The sequence below is a fragment of the Scardinius erythrophthalmus genome, assembly GCF_964197995.2.
Source record: "Scardinius erythrophthalmus genome assembly, chromosome: 25".
In the NCBI taxonomy this organism is placed as follows: Eukaryota; Metazoa; Chordata; class Actinopteri; order Cypriniformes; family Leuciscidae; genus Scardinius; species Scardinius erythrophthalmus.
In genome coordinates, this window is record NC_138245.1 from 13,002,239 (window position 1) to 13,016,371 (window position 14,133).

At 36.6% G+C, this 14,133-nt stretch overlaps 1 protein-coding gene across 1 annotated transcript in view; it reads right to left on the minus strand.

The window, feature by feature from the left end:
* Nucleotides 1–9,847, minus strand: part of LOC308685278 (WD repeat-containing protein 18) — a 115,830-nt gene extending 105,983 nt beyond the window's left edge. The window contains exons 1-3 of the mRNA XM_081356945.1: nucleotides 9,568–9,847; nucleotides 3,661–3,771; nucleotides 2,819–2,952 (exon numbers count right to left, since the gene is read on the minus strand). Coding sequence (XP_081213071.1) covers nucleotides 2,819–2,952; nucleotides 3,661–3,771; nucleotides 9,568–9,777 — 455 coding nt within the window. The 5' untranslated portion in view covers nucleotides 9,778–9,847. The remainder of the gene's footprint in view (nucleotides 1–2,818; nucleotides 2,953–3,660; nucleotides 3,772–9,567) is intronic.
* Between the last annotated feature and the right edge of the window lie 4,286 nt (nucleotides 9,848–14,133).

A 14,133-nucleotide genomic window follows, 5' to 3' on the forward strand; every position in this document is an offset into this window, starting at 1 on the left:
GGCGATTGGGTCACGCACGCAAGGGGGCGTGACTTGAGCTCCTTCAAAACACAGCGGGCTCTCTCACCTCTCTCTCTCACCTCGCTCTCATCCTTCCTCCTCTTCTCCCGGCGCGACGCTTCCCCGAGGAACATCCCGGAAGGCCTCGGACAAACACATGTTCGAGTCGTAGCAGCCGTTCTTTTGCAACTAAGTTATATTTGCCTCTTCCTTCACGGAAGATGAAGACGAACTTTCTCAGTAACGTTACATTTCAGTGAGCCTTTTCAAGCTTCCCGCGACACCGGAAGACGCAGTCGAAACAGGACCTCGTCCGCGCTTTCAGCATCAACCAAACAGAGAACAGACTTGCAAGTATATTTATCTGATAAAAGCTGCTTTTCTGGGGTCCGGCTTTTAGGTTTCTGTATGTAACAATTACTAGCTTTTCCCTTCTCTCTATTTCTCTCTTTCTTTCTTTCATTTCATTTTATTCTTATCACGTATGTTATTATTGTTTAAATGTTTGTTTGTGTTTATTGTTTGCATTTTTACGTACGTTTCTATTCGTAGCTCATATAATCTTTAGTCACATTTATTAAAATCCATTTATACTTTTCACTGTCTCCGTGTTTGAAAACCCACCATTCTAAAGTCAATGAAACAAAAGATCTTAAGCTACAAGCTCGATATTAGACTACATTCAGTAGTTTTAATTAATAAACTCAGAAGGTTTGATGTCCGTGGCCAGGAGATCAAACTTTCTTGGAGTTTGTTAAGAGATAACCCTTCTTAACTGTGATAATCTCACCTTTATTCGCTGGACGAATAACGATTAGATCAGTTACAGAACCAGTTAATCTCTATAATTGATAAAATAAATGTACATGCGACTTATGAATTATGACCATGAGTCATAATTATTAATATTTCCAAAATTCCCTATATTCTTGAGCTAATTCAAATTTACCCAAAGTCGTATTCGCTACAATATATATATATATATGAATGAAGAGTTCAGATGCAAAGTGCCATCTGAAATTTTCTTCTAGAATGTTTTTTTTTTTAAATCAAGCTCCTATATTTAAGTTCAGTAATTATAAATTAATTATTTAATTATAAATTAAGTTCGTAAAAATATACGAGCTTGATAAAAATTATTATTCTAGAAGAAAATTTCAGATGGCACTTAGAGGCTTTTGCATCTGAACTCTTCATATATATATATATATATATATATATATATATATATATATATATATATATATATATATATATATACTGTATATATATATATATATATATATATATACTGTATATATATATATATATATATATATATATATATATATATATATAAATAATACTGTGCAAATATATACAGTGCTGTGCAAAAGTCATAGGCACGTTTGTATTTCCACCCCCAAAAAATGGTTTTAAGCCAGTTATTATATATTTTGCTGTAGTGTGTCAGTAGGAAATATCAGCTTAAATTTCCAAACTTTCCTTTTGCCATTAATTGTATCATCGAGTCTATGATTACATAAAGAAACAGAAAAAACTGAGACCAACTAAATCCAGAATAACTGCTGCAATGTCTCCAAGATTAGTGAAGAAACCTTCCTGCAAAGCTACAGTAGTGTGAAATGTTTTAGGCACTTGTGTAAAAATGCTGTAAAGTGAGGATGCTTTCAAAAATAATGTCATAAATAGATTTTATTAATCAATTAATTTGGTGTGATCACCATTTGCGTTTAAAACCGCATAGTTTTTCAGGTAGCTTTGCAGCTAGGTTTCTTCAAGTATATTGGAGACGTTGCCACAGTTCTTCTAGATTTAGTCTGTCTCAGTTTTTAATCTGTTTCTTCATGTAATCACAGACAGACACAATGATTTTTTTTTACAATGGATGATTCCAGATTTAGCTGCTCCGTGTCAACTTTCTCGCTCATTGTGACAACTAACCTATGGCACTCACAACAATACACGCATCAAAGTAGCCGGAATAACTTTTCTCTGTTTACAGATATGATGAGACACGCATGGGCGAGTGACGCATGTATGCAAATTCCCACAAAGACCATCCAGACAGGTCTAAAATATAAACACTTATAATAGGCTTAACCATAGTGAATCAAGGTAAGACAAAACACGTTTTGGAAGAAGGATTGATGATATATGATATATTAACATTTAAATTTTGTTAATTTTGAACGAAAAAAGTTACAGTGTACCTTTAAGTCATTTAATAATAATAATATTAATATAATGTTCTATTTTTTTCTTCCATCTAATTATATGAGAAATATTTTGAAGTCTTTTTTAAGCCTTTCATTTACGGAGAAAGCTACTAAATCATTGATTTGACTCTTCTGAAACCACTTAGGTTGTGTTCCATTCATTGTGTCGTATTAATATTCTAGTCTCATCTCTCAATATTCCAGAGATTCAGATGGAGTTCCACTACACACTCCTGCCAAACACTGAATAGGAGAAGACAAGCAGTGATTTAACAATATCACCTCTAAAACTGAGTCTTTAACTAAATTGATGATGTCGCTTCAAGAGCTGGTGTATTATGAGATAATTATAAATGCATGTATTTATTGGACTTTTCCCTTTTTCTACCAGTCTGCCAAATATTTGAAAGTTCATTACTTTCAGTAATGAAGTCGGGAAAAAACAAAAAACCTATATCAATATGTCCTCCTGCATGTGTAACTGATAACTGAGGAAACCTCTGTAGATTTGGTGTCACTTATTGAGGTCAAGACTTCACTCATATCCACAATTAACATAGTAAACAAAAGAGAAATGATTAATGAAGCTTTTAACGCACCTGGAGAGATTCCATATGAGAGCCAGATTGTCTTTTCCTCCTGAAACAAAATGACTGCTGTCATCGGTGAAATGGATGCAGCTCAGGTCTTGATAGTGGCGACTCAAAATAGCCAGCAAATTTCCTGTTGACACCTATTAGAAAGTATTAAAAGTTAATACTATAAAAAAAATATGACTCCTGTCCCAGCTTAATATGCAGAGACAACTGTAAGTCACTTGTCACAAGACTCAATGACAAATAAGTGTGTTCACAATGAAGAATAGGAAAAATCTAGTTTAAAAGACCAATTACTAAATGTGCCAAGTTCATAGAAATGTAGGCTACTCTGACTCTTTGCATTCATGTTGGTTTAATATGGTTTTAAAAGAAAATTATTATGCCATTTTTAACAGAAATTTATTTTAATTACAAATTAATGTGGAGTACCATCAAGTAAAAAGTCCATATTTTCCTTAAGTCTTAAATATATGAGTGCACACATCTTTATTATTATTTCCAAAAAGGTTTTTAAATGTATTTAAGATAAACTTTTTTTTTTTTTTTTTTTACAAATATTGATCATTCATAAATATTACTACGTTTTCGGGGAGTCGCACCATATGACACTTTACAACCTGAACTAACATGTCATGTCTTAATATTTGATATTTTAAAAGACTAAGTGACCTTGATACACAATCACAGTTTTATTATGATATCAGTTACACCACCCTGACATTTGTTCAAAAATATTTTGTGAATTTTAAGTCAAATTTTGTATGTTTTTTTAATATGAGAATCATGTCAAAACAAGGTCAAATTATGTTATATTCTTTGATAACCAAAACAAATCTCCTCACCTCCCACAGGTATATAGCTTCCGCAATGCCTGCCAGTACATAGAGGCCATTAGGAGATGCACAGAGACACGTAACAATCCCAGGACACACAATCTTCTGCTGAAGCTGGTCCTGAAAGGTAATGATGTGCAGAATCAAAAAGTTATTCAGAGCAGAACAGCTTTGTTCTGGGCATTTAGAAGAGTTGTTGCAATATATTCAATGTGAAATTAACAAGCAATGACTAATGACCATCACAGATTGTCATAGATTCACAGCCGTTGAAGATGCCTTTATTTGAGAGCACATATTTCTGGCTGGTACAAATTTTCTATTGTTCATATTTTTGAATGGTCTGACAGGTTCAGTTTTAACTACACAACAGCAGAGAGATGGTGAGGGCGAAATAATGAAGTTTGTGTCCAGTGTACATTTATTAAACTAAAACAGTTAAAACATGTCTACATCTGGCTGTCAAATGTCTTGTGCTCATGCTTGGTTGATTGGATGTGTAAACACTCTAGGAGTTGAGTCAGAAAGATTTGTCTCAGGTTAGGGATTTCAGGAAATATAATCTACCCCAATTTTGCACATTAGCAACATGTCAAACATAAGTACTTATTGTGTTTAAAAAAGGGTGAAACCAGGGTCACAACACCATCATCTATATAAGCGACTTAAAGGGACTATGTGTAGCTTTTTAGGTATTTTATTATCTAAAATCAATATTTTTATTAATAAATATGCCCTCAATGGTGTACAAATACCTATGCCAATGATCAGACTAATCCTCATAAACGAAGAATTTATTATCTTTATATACATGGGACGGGTATGTCCACGGAGGCTTCCATGTAGTTCCGCCATCTTGAAAAACTATAATAGCAGAGAGGGACAAAAAGTACTAGGCCAACGCGTTTCCACAACGTCCCAGCGTCACGTGACTGAAGCCAGCAGAAGCGGAGGCGCAGAGCAGTGAGAGGCGTCACTGCCCCGGCAAGTTTCAAAGGATGCACACTGCACGGTTATTTATACACCGTTCATTCATACATATGCTGAGTCACAGGATAAGGAGTCCTCGTCGTCGAAAAAGTCCAAAATAGACCGTAAAAGAAACGTGACTGGAGATTACAAAAACAAGGGTTAATGTCGGGATAGCTAATGCAGGAGAAAGCTTTCAAAAGAGACCCTGAAGTTGCCTGCTTTCTTCTTTTAGACAGGTAAGTCAATGTTACGGTCTTAATTACAAGCTTTTTTTTCATTGCTTGGTTGTGTACTTTATTATATAGACAGTAGAACATTTAAAGTTAAAAGTTAAACAGGCTCTTTGATGAATAGCAGCTATTGAGTAAAATAACGTTAGAGAAGGCTCTGATGATGATGATATCTAACAATGCACGTACTTCAAAAAATATAACAAGTAAAGAAGGCATTACTACTAATTACCATAGTTAATGTTTTTCACAGTCAGTTATTGATAACTGTAACATTCTTTTTTTCGTTGTTTCAAGTTTCAGTTTGTTTTAAATAACAAACCTGTTCACCCAAAGAAAAACTCGAAGTGCTATTATAAGACATCCTGTGATAGCTTTTTGGTACATAACGGCTACCGTAGATGCAACGCGCATTTGAAAAAGTGAGGCCTGGAGAGCATTATTCGTTTAAATGCAAAATACAATTTCACCACTAGATGGGAGAAATTCCTACACACAGTTCCTTTAATTAATCTCTGGTGGCAATGATAACCTAATACACTGTTGTTCTACAACAATTTATTCAATATTTAGGCTACTAATTATATCATGATCTGATATGTGTCAATAATGCTTATTAAAAAATGGAAAAGCTGGACTTTATATTAGCAGTGATGACTGCAGTGTGTCTATTCATCTGACAAATATCATTGATTTTTGTATAATGATGTTTATGTATAAAGGAAAGTTTATACTTCAGGTCATTTTTCACAATTTCAATAACCTTTTTTGCTTTCAATTAGATGCTACATGTAACAAAGTTTTAATTTTTAAAAAGCCTTTCATGTCATTTATTTTAATAAGCTCAGAAAATACATGTTGGTGTATCGAAATGGTCAATGTTTGTGATGATTTTCTAATTCATATTTTTCCTATCCATTTTATTCATTTATGAATTGTTCCTTATTAATTTTATCTGTATATTCATGTATTCAGAAATCCATAATTCATATATTAACCTCCATCATACAGAATATTCAAGTATGTACTTATTATTGTTACTCATTTAGGTTTATCTTTTATTCTGTTTGATTGATATTTACGTGTAGTATTCTGCAAGAATATGTATGTTGTTGTACTCACATCCTCATATTAGGAGAGATATCTTAGTTTCTTTTTTTTTTTGTTAGATATCGGACGCATTCCAACTATTGTCTGAGTGATAATGTTTCTCAGAATTAGTCATTCATGGTACCAGGTACTTTTCAAGAAACAGTGTTTGTAATAGGTAAGATATTATATTTGAAAGTGCTTGCTTTGCTGTCTTTGTTCTAAAGGTGTCAAAACCATACCTTGTCTAACTTTCTTTCTTTTTTTATCTATCTTTGCAACCGTAGCATTTGACATGTCATGCCGACCTAGCTTAGGAGTTTAGGTGTAGGAGTTTATGAGGATGTAAGTTTCCTGCATACATATTCTTCCATTGTCAAACCAATTCTTGCAACCAAAGATAGCCTGCGATAATTTTCTGACAGTGATAGAAATTTAGAATGATCATCTCACAGTGTGTTTGCTGCTACAACATATGCAACATCTACTGACTAGGCAATAAAACTGCAACATGAAAGGCCGTATTGATCAACGCGACATGGTGCTAAAACCTAAAGCTTCTACCTCAAGCTCCATTTGCAAAATTGGCATGCCAAGTTGGCCTCTTTTCCCAAGCCATGATGACAACGTCCATATTCTCTTCTTTCGCTTTTACCACTAGCGCATGCTGAAGACGTTTTATTCTATAGGAACTAGCCTACGATTCAGTAGGTGTCATCATCACACAGTCTACATACATGTCATACCCAAGTTTATTAGATCCATGTGATTTGTCTGAAGCAGGTATTAAAGTGACGGCAGCCTAATATTCCTGCTGCCCTGTGTTTTAAATGTTAATCTAATATGAAAGTAAAACAGTAGCAAAACTCGAGAGCATGTAAATGTGAATTTGAGAACTTGTACAATAAATATTCGCACTTGTACATGAACATTTACACTCACAGCTTCAATGTGAAAACCTGTACAATAAAAATCTGAAGTTAAATGTTGAAATTTGCACTCGCAGACAATAGTCACAAACCTGTATTCTGAATCTGAAGCTGCAGACAAGTAGACACACGTGTAAAATGCCATTCACAGAAATACAACGACAGACACAAACTTGTAATACATATTTTGCGTTTAATCTTACGTTCACATTTGCGGTACTTCCTCAATTAGGCACGTGCAACTTCTCAAATCGGTCACTGCAATTTCAAATTTCGCGCCTTGACTTTTGCTACTCTTTTCGCGATATATCAGGTGCAAATCTAACTTGTGCACTTGAAACTCAGAGGCGGCGAGAGAGAAAGGGGGGCGGGAGGAGGGGGGGTCAAAGGAGCCGTTTTATTGGTTGGCACCTAGCCAATGAAATGGGACTTCGATGATGTCACGAAACCCGCGTGCACTGAAACACTAACATGGCTTAATGCATTAGACCAGAGGTCTTCATTCCTGCTCCTGGAGAGCCACTGTCCTGCAGAGTTTAGTTCCAACCTGCTTCAGCACACCTGCCTTTGAATACTCAAGTGATTCTGAAGAGCTTGATGAGCTGATTCAGGTGTGTTTAATTAGGGTTGGAACTAAACTCTGCAGGACAGTGGCTCTCCAGGAGCAGGAATGAGTATGTGGGCATTAGACTGATATTAAAATAAAATTAAATATATATGGTATATACCATAGACTGTAAAAGACACACACACACACACACACACACACACACACACACACACACACACACACACACACACGTACGTATATGTATATAATTTATTTATGTTTTGTTTGTTTTTGTGTGTCCAACAGTTAGGCTAGGGTGAATATTTAAAACATTTACATTTTTCCAAAGCGACTTACATTGCATTTCAAGGTATACATTTTACATTCTTATCAGATAATTTAGGTGCATTTTCATATTGCAATGGAATTGGCATATATATATATATATATATATATATATATATATATATATATATATATATATATATATATATATAAATATATAAATATATATATATATATATATAAATATATATATATATATATATATATATATATATATATATATATATATATATATATATAAATATAAATATATATATTATATATATATTATATATATATATATATATATATATATATATATATATATATATATATATATATAGCAAATGTGTGTTCAGTGCAAATAAACTTGCTGCCTGTGTTTTATTAATAAAGTAACAAATTATATGTTTTTTATTGTTTTTAATTTTTATTTTATAACTGTTGGTCCATTAAGCCTCATTAAGCGTTTTCTTGGGTTTCGAGGAAAACGTACAATTAAACGCGTTGCGTTCATATTCTGTGCTCAATTTTTTCTGTATAGGCTATGCTTTATGGTGTTTCCTGAGTTTGGTCTTTTAATACCACTGTCTCAATTAAACGCGTTGCGTTCATATTCTGTAAAACGATTCCAGTAAAACTAATGATATTTCATAAAAATATTTTCCAAGCGTTTTAAAAAATAGCTGATACATATGCATACAAATGTTTGCATGCTGGCTGGCGTTGTTCATTGGTGAGGCGTCGACCAATAAAATGACTTCATTCCGACCCCAGCCCCGCCCCCGACTCTGCTCTCTCAAGTCTGCATTTACAAGTGCACGAGTGAGTTTTGCTACAGGCATATCGCAAAAAGAGTAGCAAAAGTCAAAGCGCTAGGATTTGAAGTTGTACTGCCAGATATGAGAGGTTGTGAGTGCCGACTTGTGGTTGTACAACGAAACTGAACTAAAGCACAAAGATAAATGTGTAGTACACAATTGTGCCTGTCATTTTGTTTATGTAAATGACACTTTACACATTTGTAATTATTAATCTGCAACTTCGAATTCAAAACACAGGTGTTCTGAGTATTGTCTGTGTGTGCAAATCGATAGATGCAGCTTTTCACATCAGAGCTGCAAGTATAAATTTCAACTTACAAATACAAATATTAATTTTACAAGTTCTCACATTCAAATTAGCAAGCTCTCGAGTTTTGCTACTGTTTTACCTTCATAATCAAACAACAAAAGACATAGACAAAATTTCTGACTGCTCTTGACCAAAAACTTTTGTAACTTCATTAAGGATTAATCTATATTTAATTTATACAGTGAAAACTATGCAGTGTTATTTTACATTTGATTACTTTATTCAATTTCTATAGCCTACCTGAAAACTACTTAGACCTACCTGAAAAGTACTGTTTATTTCATTTGTATCTTTGTTCTAGTGTATTTATCTGTGCTATTGCTTGTAATTTGTTCTTTTTGTACCGTTTAATAATGTTTAAATGTATATTAGTTAGGGTTTTTGCTGTGGTATCGAAATTGGAATGGATAATTTTCACTTTTTAAAATTTCGGTGTCATTGGTCATTACTGCCTGTTTTTGCTGTGATTGGTCTAGTTTTGATTTTTGATTATCTATTTGGCGGGTTTTGTTGTTAAGACCTGGCAACCCGGTTTGACATGTCAGCTATTCACACTGCTACACACACAACTCTTTTTAAAATGACACTGAAGAACACTTGTTCTGAACAATTCTGCCTTTATTACTTATTTATTGAGTAAAATACCAGTGATGTTTATTTCCAGCATATCAGCTCTAACGTTACCTACCTTTCTCTGGATCTCCCACACGTTTATGAAGTTCTTGCAGAGTTGAGCTCCTAATATGTATTCTCCGTTCAAGACTGTTAAAGACCTGGAGGAGGTGTTACCCCCGCGATATGTCAAGAACTCTGCCCCGGAATTAGGGTCGAAAACTGCACAGTTAAACAGCTGACCCGCTGAATCTGCGGATAGAACTATCTCTGCGGGCGCAGACATGTTGGATTAGACAAAGCGCGATTATTTTGCAAGGCGACGAGGGACGGGTCTGTGCAACGTCATTTCCGATAAAGTAAGGGAGTCTGGGTATTGCTGTTTTATCAAAGGCAAAGCCCTATAAGTCGTCAGTGAAAGGGGATTTTTGTCGTTGTCTGGCTCAAGTGTTAAGTATTTACATAGTTAATATGAGCTCATGCAAAGTTTTTTAAGGATTTGTGTGTTAAGGAAAATGGAGCGTGCTACAAATATTAAAATGTAAATGTCAGTTTCAGGAGTCAAATCCTAATTACTTCAAGTACCACTTTACTAAAAGCCGTCGGGTTATGATTTTGTTGGAAAGCCATCTCAATAGGTTTGTACAATTATGATAGCATCTCCGTCTCACATGTTTTTTAAAGTGAAGGCAAAAACGAGTGTAGCAGGAAACCAAACCTGCTTTTTCTCATAAAGTGAGATGAGCTTCCCCTGCTGCTCACGTGTTGTGGTTTGTGGTGATGAGTAGCCTCTCTCTCATTCTGCCCCAAAAAGACACACAAGTAGATAAAGACTAGCCCCTCAAGTGTCTATATAGTAGATGATTTCCAACCCAACAATTGTTAACTCTGGGTACAAAGATCATTTTGAACTTCCCGTGTATTCACCATTTCCGAGTGAGGACCTTTCCAAACACAAGAATGGGGATAAGAGTGACTGTGCTGTTGCTTGTTGTTTCTGTCAGTCTGACTGAAGGTATGTTTGCCACTCACTTTTGTCTGTCATGACTGATGTTATCAGTGCGAACGGCACATACACAACACCGCAGACAGAGGAAGTTGATATTTAGATTAGCTTGATATACTTTACGGAAGTAGCGATATAGATTTCAGAAGATTGTGATGGTGTAATTTATCAGAGCTGTGACCCATGGCACCATTTGACTAAACCACCATTAAAAAACTATAAAAACACGGGATGTAAACAAAGGAACTGCTCTTTTTTGGTGTTGTTTTTACCTGACTATTACACCCATCTGATTTAAAAAGTCAAATACTTATTGAAATGTAAATAGATAACTTTGTATGTAGTCAAATGTTTGTCACTTTACTTGGATTCGAGTCTCAAATTTGATGACTTGTGAAGTTGCGACTCGACTCGACATAATCAAAGAAGACTTGAGACTCGCCAATGACTCGAGACTCGGTCTTGAGCCCTGTGATTTGGAATGTCTTTACGGCCTACTTTCTCAAACCAAAGATCAGAGTGTAGGCTAATTTTAATTACTTAAAAAGTATTAACGTAAATACAGTCGTTTTTTCTCTAGTGATTTGTATTTGTTATCATTGTATGCTCCTGAGCATGTCATAAAACATAGCAGTGACTACCCTGAATCCAATCTTTGGTTTCCCAGACTCTATAACCTGGCTACTGAAAGGTATGATGATCACACTTGTAGAGGTCGACCGATATGGTTTTTTTCAGGCCGATGCCGATACCGATCTTTTGAAATCCGGGTCGGCCGATGGCCGATTAATGCAGCCGATTTATTTGGCCGATTATGTGCTTGTTTTTAACCTCTATTTGAAAGATAAAATGTAACACAAATAATTACTTAAGATAGACAAGATTTCTCAACAAAAACATTTATTGAACACTTGACCAATCTGCACTTGTACAAAAGACAAAAAGACCTTGAGATATGTTTGGTAATTGTACCTGAATGAATTAATTTGCTACATTTCAGATTAATAAAAAATGTTTCCTTAAAATTGTAATTAACAGTAATTTAAACACTTTGCAGTTTGAATGATGTCTTGTAGGCTAGGCTATACACAAAATTACTGAGTATGTTTTTATGTTTCCACTGTTTGATCGCATCCGCGTCACACACACACACACACACACGCACGCGCGACTTTTCGATCGCGCCCCTCTCTCCCTCTTCCTCTCCCTCTCTCACACACACCATATTCCAGCATTGCCATCTTTACATCGCAGTCTGCTTCAGAGCTAAAGCGGAGCTACAGATTAGGTGTCCCCAAAGAACCCGCGTATCTAACAGTACGTTCCGCATTACATGAATTCATTTTGCACACGAGTTTTATTTATTTTTATACCATGTATTCTCCGTGTTAATTTATACACTGAACCGTGACGCCCGTACCGTTTCAGTTCAATACGAATACATGTACCGTTCCACCCCTAGTCTACAGTGAAATACAGTCACACATTACACTGTTTGGCCAGCATTTTAACCGTGTTTAATCCAGCTACAAGCTAACGGTATGAAAGTTAGCTGCTGACTAGCGTCATGTTTCTAACGTCCGTTTTCAGAGCATCCAAGAGAAGCACAGGCATAACAGTAGCACCGAAATGAAGCACAGAAATCCGCACTGATATTCGGTCCGGACGTCATGTCGCCTGTTCATATTTCTTCTCGTAGCTGGCAGTAACATATCAAAAGGTTTTAATTAAATATAAAGGAGTTTTCTCCAAGGAACTTAGCTCCTTCCTTAGGCACTGGATGAGGTCTGCTCACTCTGCTGGAGAATAGGCGCAGCATGCGTCGAACGCGTGTTCCACAACAACAACACTAGGCTGCCCACAGATGCGCCCGCCTAATAATCGGCTTGATATACTGGATATTGGCCGATGCCGATTATGTTAAAAAATGCAAAAAATCGGCCGATCAATCGGCCGACCGATTAATCGGTCGACCTCTACACACTTGTATGATTAGCGCTGCACTGCGCTTTGGCTGGCACTAAGTCACTTTTTTTACTTTAGTTAGTGTAAACAACATCTGCAAAGTTACAACAAGGGAGATATTTGCTTTTAAAGAAATTCCTTTTTAAGGACTACAACAAACGGCTGGTAGAGACTACACAAGCTTCCTCCCGGGTTAGTGACATCACGGACCCTATAATTTACATAAACCCCGCCCCCTGTACATGATTTATAGATTATTAAGACAGAATATGCTAATCAATGACTAGAAGATAACTATACATCAGCTATATAAATTCATCACCTAACCATTCAGAAATGTCCTGTTGCTTCTACATGTTGTCACTTCTTCTTGAGTCTCTCCATCATTGTCTGACTTCGGTTTGAACATAAAAGGCTAAAAGTTTTTGAAATTTTCAGTGCATGTCTGTGTGAGGTAATCGGAGTTGCTAACACACGCGAGCTCTTGAAGCCCTCTGTGCCGGGAGCAGCAGCTCATTTGCATTTAAAGGAACAGACACAAAATGGAGCGTTTTTGCTCACCCTCAAAAAGTGACAATTTTAACATACTATATAAAAATATCTGTTGGGTATTTTGAGCTATAAAACTACACATATACACTCTGGAGTCATCAAAGACTTATTTTACATCTTGTGAAAAGGGCATTATACCACTTCTGTCATGACGCACTGGAAAAAGGAAGCAAATGCAGGCGATCTCAAGAATGTATGTTTATTAAACACTTAAACACAGAAGTTCAGATACAGGCAGATGGTGAGGGTCAGACGGCTGAAGCAGGGTGGCGCAGGGACTAGATGGTCGCGATGAATCCGGCGGTGAAACGGCGTGAAGGTGAAGACAGGATCCAGACACGAAGAACACACAGCACAGGACTCCAGGAAGAAACCAACTCACGGGAAACAGGAAACACAGCACAAACATCGACCAACGATCTGACAATGAGAGAAGAATTCAGTGAGTCTTTAAAGGAACTGGAGATGAGTGGCAGCTGGCGCCGAGCTGATTACAGATGAGATGATTGACTGATAATTGATACGGTGACACCCACACACATACGCACATGGCACACAGACAACAATAACAAATGCACGAGACAAGCAGGAAGCAGCGCACTCATGAACCGTGACAGTACCCCCCCTCCTAGGGACGCCTCCTGGCGTCCCCAGACTCCCTTACCTGTCGATGGAATTCATCAATAAGGGAGTGATCTAGTATGTCTCTCGCAGGAACCCAACTTCTCGCCTCCGGACCGTAACCTTCCCAGTCCACCAAGTACTGGAATCCTCGTCCCCTCCGCCTGGAGTCCAGAATACGGTTAACCGAATACGTCGGTTCCCCATCTACAAGACGCGGCGGTGGGGGAACCGGTACAGGCGGGTTAATTGCTGATCGAAACACAGGCTTAATTTTGGAGACATGGAACACGGGGTGTATCCTCCTGTACGCTGGAGGAAGGTTGAGGCGGACTGCCACCGGACTAATAATCTTGGTGACAGTGAACGGGCCAATGAATTTGGGTGCTAACTTATTCGAGACGGAACGGAGAGGAATGTTCTTAGTAGAAAGCCACACTTTTTGACCGACGACGTAAACGGGAGGCTTAGACCGGTGGCGATCGGCGTTAGCCTTAG